Genomic DNA, 12051 nt, shown 5'->3' with positions numbered 1-12051 from the left:
CGAGCAGATGCCACATCTAATAAACAATTAAGAGAAAATTCCACCGCTGCGGTCTCTACCGTTTAGCCTGAGTGATTCGGGAGAGAACGTGGAGCAGGGCAAGCAGAGTTAGGCATTCCCCACCCCACTGCTTTCCCCAAACTGAAACCAACTGTCCAGATGAGTGGTCAACACATCTCTTTCCTCCGAGCGGTCCCTGCAAGTGAATAATAAAATAAATTCTACCTTTTTTCCCCCCAGGAAAGTATCTCGCAAACCCACCCCGCCTGGGTCTGTACGTTTCTCTTAAAGAAAAAAAAGAAGTGTCACACACACCGCCGATGAAATTCTAACCAGATGTTAAGCCGCTATGGGTGCAGCGCGTCCTTTAACGCGTAATAGCGTAAATATCGCAGGTCCTGCACGTTACGGATCAGATGTGCCCCAGCCGGGTCTGTTTGCTTAAAGCTCTCGCAGGAAAAGGGTAAAACGATGGGCTCTGATTGTATAAGTCTCTGGCTATGTAAAAGGGGGAAAAATATCACCACCATGCTAGGAATAACAACCAGAGCATTCCAACGCAGAGAAAAAGGGCTTCAGAGGATTTTTTTTTTGACTTTCCTACCCATCTCTCATTTCTTTTGAAAATTGCTAATGAAAATCCACACTTGGTTATTTGTTTAATTCAATGATGTGTGTTCGAGGGATGATGAATTATTTTTTTCTAAAATATGATTTATATAACCATTCAGGCCAATTATGTGTATGTATAAAACATCACAGGAACAAGGACAAGGGACCAGCGGTCCAAAAAACAAAAAAGAGGTGAAAGAGGATTAGTTTTAAGTGAAGGACCAAGTCCCATTAGCTTTGAGTTTTCAAGTACTTGTAACTGCTATTCACATCAGTGGCACCGTTCACCATGTATACATTTCCATTAGGCTGGTTTATTCAACCACTCTGGTTACATTTGAATGTTAAGTCATAATGTTCACTTCCAGTTTTAAAAAAAAAGAGCTTTGGATAAAGCAATCCCGGAGGTCAGATATTAATTCTTGTCCATTTAATTAGAAACATAGGTCATTTTATTTACAACATGTACAAGAGTAAAATGTCACTATTAGGGACGCGCCTTCTGTCTTTCGACTCAACAAAAGCACATAAAAAGAGAATTCAAGTCATCCCTGCGTTTACTTTATAATATAAGGCTTTTAAAATTGTAATTCCCTTTCTTTAGGCTACACAGTATACATCTATACGGGTGTGTGTCCCTTTCTTTGTAAACACTGCGCTAAAACGTTAACTCCTCCAATAGAAAAAAATAACAAACCAAAGTGAGACGAAGCCGATGTCACATGTTTCCGTGACACGCGATACTGTCCAACAAGTGGCCCGGCCGTATGATCTTCCCAGGCTGGAGATGGTGAAAACAGCTGAACCCCACCTGTGAACCCCAGCCCCCGCCCTGGGGCCTCCGGGCCTCCTGTTTAACTCTCGCAGAACCATTCCGTCCTCCTCCGTCTGTCCATCCATCCGTCCGTCCGGCCCCTCTCCCACGCCCGGACCAGCCCCCACTGCCGTCTCCTCTACCCCTGCTCGGCGGGACGCTCTGCGTGGGATCACGTGTCCAGAGTCCCGCTCTCCTCCGGGCTGGGCTGCTGGCTGCTGACGGGCTGCTGGCTGCTGTGTCCCGACGACTCGTCCCGTCTCCCGTGGATCGGCGTCTCCTCCTGATCCCCGCCGCCTCCTCCTCCTCCTGCTCCTCCTCCTCCTCCTCCGGCTGCCCCTCTCCCCGCCATCCTCCCCTTCTTCTTCTTCTTCTTCTTCATCCTCTTGTCCTCCCCGCCTCGATCCCGCCACCACTGGCAGGTGGCGGCGGTGGCGCTGCTGCCCCCCTTGGACGACACGGTCTGCCCCCGGAACAGCTGGGCCTGCCGCTGGCAGAGGCCCACCTTGCTGAGCAGGATGAAGACGTCCCCCCGGAAGGCCTTGGTGAAGATGGCGTACAGGAAGGGGTTAGCGCAGGAGTTGAGCGGGTAGAAGAGCACCAGCAGGATCTTGGAGTTGGACACGGTGATGAGCGGGCGGTCCAGCACGGCGGACATGGCGTAGAAGGAGATGGGCGCCATGCACAGGAAGTCTGTGAAGATGAGCACGGCCATGCGCTTGGCGATGTTGGTGTCCTTGGAGCCCGAGCGGTAGTGCGGGTTGTGCACGGCGCAGTAGATCTTGACGTAGCAGCCGCAGATCACGCCGAACGCCGCGATGTTGAGCACCAGCACGGACACGATGTAGGCCTGCGCCGCCGCCGAGCGCGTGTCCATGGGCAGGCAGATGCTGACCTTCTGGTAGCTGCTCACGCCCACCAGGGGCAGCAGCGCCAGCAGCAGGCAGCCCATCCAGCCGCCCAGCATGACGGTGGCGGCGTGGTGCAGCCGCAGCTTGCGGTCCAGCCGCATGGCGAAGGTGATGGCGTACCAGCGCTCCAGCGTGATCGCCGTCAGCGTGTACACCGACAGCTCGCTGGCGAACACGGTGCAGAAGCCCGCCAGGCCGCAGCCGGCGCCCGTCTGCCAGTCGATGGCGTGGTTGAAGTACTCGGAGCGCGTGTGCAGGTCCACCGAGGCGATGAGCAGCAGGTACGCGCCCATGCACAGGTCGGCGAAGGCCAGGTGGCACATGAGGAAGCGGGACACGGAGAGCTTGTAGTGGCTGGTGAGCAGCACCAGCAGCACCAGCGCGTTGCCCAGCACGGCCAGCAGGCTGACGAACCACACGGACACGCGCAGGAAGCCGAAGCCCATGATGTCCTCGCAGGGGTTGAACTCGTCGGGCACGGGCGTGCACGTCACCTCCTCGCCGTCCTCGCACACCACGTAGTCGTAGCGGCTGTCGAAGTCCTGGCCCGCGTCCTCCTGCGCGTTCTTCAGGGTCTCGCCGAAGCCCACCCCCTCGTCGGCGCCCCCCTGGCCCCCGAAGTAGGCGTGGTAGTGGAGGAGGCTGCCAGGGAAGTCCCCTCCCCGCCGCCGACGCCACGCCTCCTCCTCCTCCTCCTCCCTGAGTCGGGGGGAGTCCGCGACGTCGGCGGCGACGTCATCTTGGGACGTCATCGGGGGGACAGGAAGGGGGCTCTCTGGCGTTCCTGCTCCCTGGAGCGAGGTGACGCGCGGGGGCCCCACGGAGCGTTTGTGGTGTTGGTCGTACAGAGCCGTCAGGTTACACAGGTACTCCAGGAAGCTGCAGAGGGACGGGGGTGGGGAGGAATAGACGTCAGCACAGCGGACCCAATCACTGACTCGCGCGTCGGGGAGGAGCTGTCCGTCAAAGAGAGTCGATTGACCTAATTTGACAAAGTCATAAAGAATAATGTCGGACACGGACAGACGCTTATGCCTGCCTGCCTGCCTGCCTGCCTGCCTGCCTGCCTGCCAACGACATATTTGACAGTGGTCAAGTGCACAGTCCAATGATTTATACAAGCAGTTAAAGAGGAGCCGTTCCTGTTTAGAGAGCGTCGTCATTTGTCTGTCTTGAGCTCGCTCGCTTCCATACCAGGAATGAGTGACGGTAATTCGGGGCCGCTCGGAGTTCTAGGTAAACGTGTCCGAGAAGTTGATTTAATCCACGCCAGAATCCACACCATGTAAGTACAGCTGCCTCGCTCGCTGGGAAATCGTCCACAGCACACATGCTCGCAAGCACATACACACACTTGTACACACAAATGTTTGCCCTTCACTGGACCCACACACTCACACACACAAACACACACCATGCTAGCCGAATTACGTTTTGGAGTCTGGCCCAAGGAGTTTGGAGCGTGTCCCTCGTTAGTTATTTTTTCATAAACCTTTTAACATCTTGTTAAACTTTGTTCTCCAATTTATTTTTTTACCGTTTATTACATTAAAAACGAATTTAACCACTTCTCGATTAGACTCTAACTGTCTAATCGTTTTATTTTATATTTATAGATTTATATTATTTTGGTTGAAAAGTTGAATACTTAACTCTTAAAAGAAATTATACCAAGGTAATCCTTTTCAAATAATTGTTCCTACCATATTCATGCCTTGACACTTTCCTTTAACCCTTTACCAGTCACATTCACACTTTTAACCCTTTTAAGTCCTATTTATTTACCACGCTTTGAACATCTTTCATACTTTTCTTCACATTACGACCACGTTTAACGTTGAGCGTTTCGCCGCCCACTTGACCTACCCCCTCTTCTTCTTCAGGTTCTTGAAGCCGCAGCAGTGGCTGGGGTAGGTGAGGTCGGCCGAGGTCAGGTGCTTGAAGGTCTTGATGGGCGGCAGCTTCTTCAGCGCCCACGCCTCGCGCGCCATCAGCTCCCGCAGCGTCTCCATGCCGACAGTGGGCAGCGAGGAGATCCGGGTCTGAGACACGTCCCTGAGAGAGGGGCGAGAGAGATAGATTAGATACACTGTACATGTAGAGGGAGAGAGAGAGATGGATTAGATACACTGTACATGTAGAGAGAGAGATAGATAAGATACACTGTACATGTAGAGAGAGAGAGAGATAGATTAGATAAGATACACTGTACATGTAGAGGGAGAGAGAGAGATGGATTAGGTACACTGTACATGTAGAGAGAGAGAGAGAGATGGATTAGGTACACTGTACATGTAGAGGGAGAGAGAGAGAGATGGATTAGATACACTGTACATGTAGAGGGAGAGAGAGATGGATTAGGTACACTGTACATGTAGAGGGAGAGAGAGAGATGGATTAGGTACACTGTACATGTAGAGAGAGAGATGGATTAGATACCCTGTACATGTAGAGAGAGAGAGAGGAAAACATAAGGTGAATCCTAACTCAAATCCACTTTGCATGTTTAAATGATAAAACAACCTCATGAATATCTTTTTAAAATATTAAATCAAGTATGAAATAGATAAATATATTATAATATAACTACCAAAATAATCATAACAATATAAACCATACTCGTATGATGTTACAAAATGCTTTAATTCTTGATGAGGAAGATATGGGTTTCTTGGGGTCATGTCAATTGTGTTGATTTGTTAATAAAATGTTTAATAAGCTACACCCAAAAAGCAACATACAAATTGCATAGAATATTGCAATTGATTCAGCGTCAAATGTAATCAGTCATGGAATATTATAGGCAGTAGGAAGCTGAACATGATCTGCCCAGGCCGGCCTCACAGACACGTCCCACAGCACAGAGCTCTCCTTCTCATCTGGGTTTCCTTCAGAGCACTTCAGAGCCCTCTCTCTCTGCTCTCATCATCTTTAAGCAATTATACACCCCGTGTTCCTCCCTCTTGACTAGCCACTCCAAAACCAGGCCTGACCTCGCTGGGAGAGACACGAGACAAGGCCTGTCTTCTTAAAGACATCTGACCAGACAATCTTATCAGAACGGACGAGGTTCTGCAGTAGTGTTTCATAATTACAGGGTCGGAAGCCCACCTGGTCGCCCGATATCCATATTTGGTCACAGGTGCTGCCTGACATAAAGGCTGGGGATTTGATGATAGTTTTTTGTTCATGTCAAAAAATATTTTAAAGGTTTGAAAGCTCTCATAATTAGTTATCGGATTTTATCATAATTGTTCGGAATGCTTATTTGAAATGTAACAAAATAGCTGAACAAGTTAGAGTGAACACGTTTGAGTAATCTAACGTGTTCATTTTAGCGCGTTACCCCAACACTGGCAGTGTTGGACACCCTTTCCCAGGGACAGTGATATAACACACAGATGTTGGCTGGGGTTTTAATTATGGGTGTGGACGCAGATGTGCCAACATATCTGACCTAAAATGGGCTCACTAGCCACAAAAGGGATGGGAACTAATGTACAGGGCTTGTATATCAGAATGCAACAGGAGTTTTCTTTGGTGATACTCAGCCATATTGAGAAGACTTGGAGAGTTGTAGTGCTGTAAAATCCTAAATCAATGTAAATATACCATATACATGGTTAATGAATACTTTATTTCGCACTGCCTCGCATGATAAACGCTGTGGCAGTTTCAGACACAACAAAGTCTTCCCATAACGACCAATAACTTCATGATAAATGACCAAACAAACATGACAACTAACATAATAACTCCCATTCCAATTGTCCTATACTTCCAAAAATGGTGGCAATCAGTGCAATGTAAATCCTGATGCACATGCCCTATTTCAGGGTCGTTACAGACACCCTCTCTAACTGCCTCCATTCGGGGTGCAAGTTGAGGCCGAATTCTTGTCTCCTTATTTGTACATTTTCTTAATCGGTTGCCTAATCCCCTCATGTTGCTGAATCAACAAATGGTCAGGATGATTGGATTAAAATATTCATAGTCGCCCGGCAGGCCAAACTATGCATCATTCACACTCTCTCTCTGGTGCCTGGTAGTGTTCGCTGCCTCGCTCACCTCTCCTAGGGTTGAAATATCTCAACATCTGTCATTCCCAGATGTCGAAACGGGCCCATGGAGCTGACCTCACTCAGGATATTAACCCCAAGCCCCCCCAGTGGAACCGAAGAAGAGGAGAAGGAGGCGGAACATATTGTCCTACCGGACACCCTTCCTCGATGACGGTATCTACGGCAACCAGCGGACACGTACAGAAACACCAAACATACTTCCTAGCATGGCGGGAACATCACCTGAAGGTTTTAAGCCCCAATCACCTGTGTTGCTAGGGGTGGGGGGGGTGGATTCACATCAGAAAGACAGCAGTATCGTACCGATGTTAACTTCCGATCGCACACCATCGCACGTCAGACTTCCCACTCGCAGACACAGCTGGATCTCCGGTTCACGCTCTTTGATATTTTTTTCTAAGTGATCGTATTTCCCAGACGTAGTGGTCATGTCACCCCCGTCTGCACGGGAGGAAATGAGAAAGGAGCTCTCGTCGCAGTTATGATGCGGATAACGCAATTACCGAAAGTGGAGGCATTTTCATTTGGGAAGTCACACCGTGTGTTCTGTTCAGTACACTGATTGGAGAGGCCGAGGGGTGTTATATAAGGCCTGGAATCAGAACTGGAAACGGAAATCGTATTAATTGAATGATTACCCTGTGCGTTACACATCATGATTGTTTAAAGTATAAACAACTCAATTCATCATGAATGTGCTGAAATTTAGAATCTAATATAAGAGGAAATGTTGTTTACTATAACCCATATTTAAAATAATACAAAAAATGGAATGAAAAGCCGCAGTGGGATAATGGCACTATAATAATGGCCCATCAATGTAAAATGGAAATTAACATGACCAAACGAGACCAGCTGTGTGGACACTTGCCTATTTATAACATAACAGAAGATGTTCCAAATTCTTGCCCCTGCCTGCATTGGATTCCCCGAAAGCTCAACTTATGGCCCACAGACCAGAAAATCCACAATACATAGCCCCAATTAATGATACGTTAGCAAACTGCCAAACAGCTGTTTTCCCAAACCACCACCAGCCTCAGCAAACCTCATCAAAACAAATACACGCTCCACCAAGGAGTCAATGGAGCTCTTTGCAACAAGAGGCCTTTCAAAGTTAAAGTCTTCATTCCATTGTTTGCTCTCTTCTTAAACTTCTTGTAGAGAGGTTGAAATATTTCTGTCTCTACTACGAAGCAGTTGTTCATGTTCCAAACGGAAAATATGCGTGTGACTGAAACGTGCAGTTTTACAGAGTTTAAGAGTTTATAGTTGTGTGTTTAATTTATTGTTATTTCTGGTCTCCCTTCGAGAGTGTACTTACAAGAGCATGGGCCCTCTGATTGCACCCATAAAAGCTTTCTCATCCATCTTGGTCAAATGCCTGTTTCTGTAAAGGTACCTGGAGAGGAAAGCACATATTTATTCAGACAATTTTTTTACTTTTTTTAACGGCAGGACTGGACGTAATGATATCGGAATGAGGTGTACTCACAACAAATTTCTGTTTACTAACATTTCTTGCCAGATTTTCCCATTTCACCATTATTTGGTCACTTTTGGGACACGCGTTTAAGTCACTAACAGTCTTTACCACTACACTCGCCTGCCCCGCCATTTAGACACTGCAGGTGAAACAGAGTTAAAATCCCAGCAAACAAAATTTGTATCTGATATTTTAAAACGCATACATCAACAAAATAACAACACCCAGTTATCAAATAAAACCATTTAATACAAACACACATCTTGAATCAAAAATATAAAGTGTGCAGGTGTGTTCCTTGCACACAGGTCCCGACAGGGCCCTCTTAGTCTGATCTCACATCCCTCCAACAGCGAGAGGTTTGTGTTTTTCGTTTGGCCGCGATGCTCTCGGATGGCGTCCGCCCAAGAGGTTGACTTGCGGCGCCAACACCAACACTGACGAGGTACTCTCTCTCTCTCTCTCTCTCTCTCTCTCTCTCTCTCTCTCTCTCTCTCTCTCTCTCTCTCTCTCTTGCTCTCTCGCCCTCTTTCTCGCTGCTAAAGTGACCTAACAATGGCGTAATACTAATACTAATAATAAGGGCCCCTCAGAAGCGGCAGGACCAGGGGTCGTAGTTGCGGAGGAGTTGTAAGTAAGACGAGAGGTAGGGGATGGAAATTAATAGCATTAATATCTAATATCCTGAAAATGTTGGGTTTGGCCGTGGACGGATGGCGGGGGAGGGGTGTGGGGGAGGGGAGGTTACTGCAATAGACGAGAAGTTGAGACATACGAGGAATAAATGCTTTTTTACGATTTTTCCTCTTCCCTTCTCCTCATTGAACCTTTGATATTTCGGAGACGGAATCAACCAGTCGAGTCCTCGACTATCTCGCTGGTTCCAGTTGGTCTGGCCAGTGCCGTTGCTTTAAGACCCTTCTCTTGATGGCCACTTCCTGAGAACTCACTTTCCCATGAGAACCTCAGCGTTTTAATCAAGGGCCCCGGGGCCGGGCCCTCGACCAATACATCTGAGATTCGGTCATTGAAGAACCCCCCCCCCCTCTCTGTGCTTTTGTAGTGTAACTACGAGTAAAGGGAGAGCACATGCCAGATGTCAGAACCGGTTTAATCTCGTGGGAAAAATAGAAGGCCGCCCTTAATTTCAGAGGAAACGTGCCGACTTAAAACCGATGGATTCCGAACGTCTCCCGTGAAAAATACGCTCTTAATTCCAACATTACTACCATGTCTACGGGGTCGCATGTTTACACAGTGGAACGTTGTCAAGTTTGAACGTTTGCTAAGGTATACAAACATTGAGATTCATCCTGGCACTATCGCGTTGCCAGCGCTAATCAAGGTGATGCAGATGAAGTCGGACGTGATTTATTTAAGATCTTAAATATAGTAAAAAAAAAAAGGAGAAAATTCAAGAGGGTGGAGTGTTATCGTTGAGGGAAGGCAGAGTTACTTACACTTGATCCAGTTTGGTCCCGTTGAAGGCGTAGGGGTGAATCTCTCTGAAGCCGTTCCCGTACAACATGCTGCAACCCAAGGCTGTCAGTTACAATCACAATTATCAATCACAATCAACAACCTTTTTAGTGCAATTTGGGTCCAGCACGAACAGCAAGCAGTGAGAATCAATTGAAAAAACCTAATTGAAACAGTATGGTAGCCCGCACATTTAAATAAATTACACGTTGGTCAACACTGAGAGATATTGAACAGTAAATAATGAAACAATACAGTAGCCCATACTTTCCCACCCGCCCGTATCTTACTCAGAACTCAAATCAGAGTATTTCTACCAACTGACATTACCCAGCTGACATTTCCAACCGAATTCTAGAACTAATAGCGCTAGAAAAGTGTAATAGACTTGTTATACATTCTCCCCGGTGGTGGTGGTGGTGGGGGGGGGACATTGTCTGAATGCCTAATCTTGTGGGTTTTCACCACAAAATGTGAGACAAAACATTCTTCGCGTCGAGACGGAAAGTCCTCTTTCTGCACGCTTTTGGCGTATTTTGTCCTGCCTGTTCTGTGGCCAAGGTGGCCATGACTTGGCCATAGCCTTCGTGAAGGGGGCAAGTCTGTTTTAGTGTGTGTGTCTGTGCGTGTGTTTGTGTGTGTGTGTGTGTGTGTGTGTGTGTGTTTAGGTGTGTGTATTTCTGAGTGTGAGTTTGTGTGTGTGTTTCACTATCCAAAATAGGCATATAATGATATAATTTATATGGGTTTCCTAATTGTGCTGTTGTGTTTGTTGTGTGTGTGTGTGTGTGTGTGTGTGTGTGTGTGTGTGTGTGTGTGTGTGTGTGTGTGTGTGTGTGTGTGTGTGTGTGTGTGTGTGTGTGTGTGTGTGTGTGTGTGTCTTTGTCTTACACAGTCAGCACATCGTCGGTGATACCACGGAATGAATTAGGTGGGATCTCCTTAATATAGGGGTGATCAACGATTTCGCTGTGGAAAGCAGGAAGCAGAGTAAGACCAAAATTGTTTTAGCCCACTAGAGCGATTTGCAGCACACACAACAAAAACACAAAAGCATGTGGGGCCGAAGGGTTCATGAATGTCTTTAAAACCACAACACCGTGACAAAAATAAAGTAGTTGCTGTTAACACACACTCACACTCACACAACACACTCAATAGCTCATATTTAAGGGTCATATATTGATAAGCTATTGGCACCTTTCTCTGAAAAGTAGAGACTTACAGCAACTTACAGAATGAAGTTCACATCGATAGACTGGATGTTGCCCAGGTGAGGGAAGACAGCCAGGCCGGTGTTGAAAATCCCCCTGGAAAGACAGACAATACAGAGCAAATGTGTATAATAGAATCTTTAGGATTTCTTCTTTTATGATTGCTTTTCTTTTCCTGATCTCCTTGCTGGTATATACAATTGATAATAGTTTCAAGACATAGCCATGAAACCGTAAATTACATTTCAGATAAAGGTCTGTTCAGGTAGTCAGAATGCTTTGATTAGAAGTCAATATAAATAAAATCTGTAACATGTAATTCCAATACTTACAGATATTTGAGGTTTGGAAGATTCCCAAAAGCATCTGGGTCTATGTATGTCAGACTCTTCGTGTTGCGAATCTCTCTGAGGGATGCAACAGAATCAAAGAATTACGCATAAACAAATAACCAATACCAACGACGAAGAAGTGATAACTATGAATACAGATAATGTGGTTACACAGGTCGTTATTGGAAAGTAATTAGGGAAATTATATCCCATATGCATTCTCACATGAAAGCCTAAAAATGCACGCACACACACACACACACACACACACAGACACACACACGCACACACACACACACACACACACACACACACACACACACACACACAGACACACAGACACACAGACACACACACACACACACACACACACACACACACACACACACACACACACACACATACGTGCGCACACGCACACGTCCCTTAGCATTTGGGTAAACAAAAAACTGTCTGAGCCGTGGTGCCATCGGTTGAAGAAGAGTCAAATTAATGTCTAATTTGTGTGTTTATTCAGCTCGGGTCCGGGGCCTAGGACCGAGAGAGGCCCCTAGGCCCTAAAGAACCTTGAGTCTCCCAGGCTCTGGCTCTCACAAGCCGTGTGAGTTCTGCCATGTGTTTTCTGGCCCACGCTTCAGACGGCGTTCAGAAGCCGCTCTAAACATCCCAGCAGAGACAGTAAAGTGTTCAGAGCACCTGGTTGTCTCCACACCTCCACTTTAGCGCGGTCAGAGGCACCACTCAAACATCAAACGAGCGCTTTTCCAGATTTTTCTGTCATTGAGTGGCTTGACATTTTTGAACTCTTCCTCTTTTTTTGTGGGTGTGAGAGAAGAGAAAAACGGTCAAATGAAAAGCAAACTGGAAATACACATTTAAATGCGGCACACTTTGTTTGAGGCCAGACCAGCCTCCATGCGTAGGATTCCATTTACCTCTCCACCTCCTCTTAAACTCAGCTGAGTGGCCCCTTCCCCCGCGGCCCCCCCACCGTCTCCCCCCAGCCGTACGCAAGCGGCCGTGAGCAGACAGGAAGAGGGGCACTCGTTTCTTTTTTGTCTGACCCCTTGGAGGAAACCTGAGAGAGAGGCCATTATCTACGGTATGGCGCACCTCACCGC

General features: G+C 47.2%; 1 protein-coding gene across 1 annotated transcript in view; it reads right to left on the bottom strand.

The window, feature by feature from the left end:
• Window positions 1–12051, bottom strand: part of tshr (thyroid stimulating hormone receptor) — a 22484-nt gene continuing 10433 nt past the window's right edge. Inside the window, exons 4-11 of the mRNA XM_056581130.1 lie at window positions 10931–11005; window positions 10620–10694; window positions 10276–10353; window positions 9366–9434; window positions 7744–7821; window positions 4204–4392; window positions 1776–3216; window positions 1–1709 (exon numbers count right to left, since the gene is read on the bottom strand). Of these exons, the coding sequence (XP_056437105.1) occupies window positions 1599–1709; window positions 1776–3216; window positions 4204–4392; window positions 7744–7821; window positions 9366–9434; window positions 10276–10353; window positions 10620–10694; window positions 10931–11005 (2116 nt within the window). The 3' untranslated portion in view covers window positions 1–1598. The remainder of the gene's footprint in view (window positions 1710–1775; window positions 3217–4203; window positions 4393–7743; window positions 7822–9365; window positions 9435–10275; window positions 10354–10619; window positions 10695–10930; window positions 11006–12051) is intronic.

The sequence above is a fragment of the Gadus chalcogrammus genome, chromosome 21 (assembly GCF_026213295.1).
Source record: "Gadus chalcogrammus isolate NIFS_2021 chromosome 21, NIFS_Gcha_1.0, whole genome shotgun sequence".
Classification (NCBI taxonomy): domain Eukaryota; kingdom Metazoa; phylum Chordata; class Actinopteri; order Gadiformes; family Gadidae; genus Gadus; species Gadus chalcogrammus.
The sequence above is the reverse complement of the archived record's forward strand: the minus strand, read 5'-3'. Positions and strand labels throughout refer to the sequence as shown.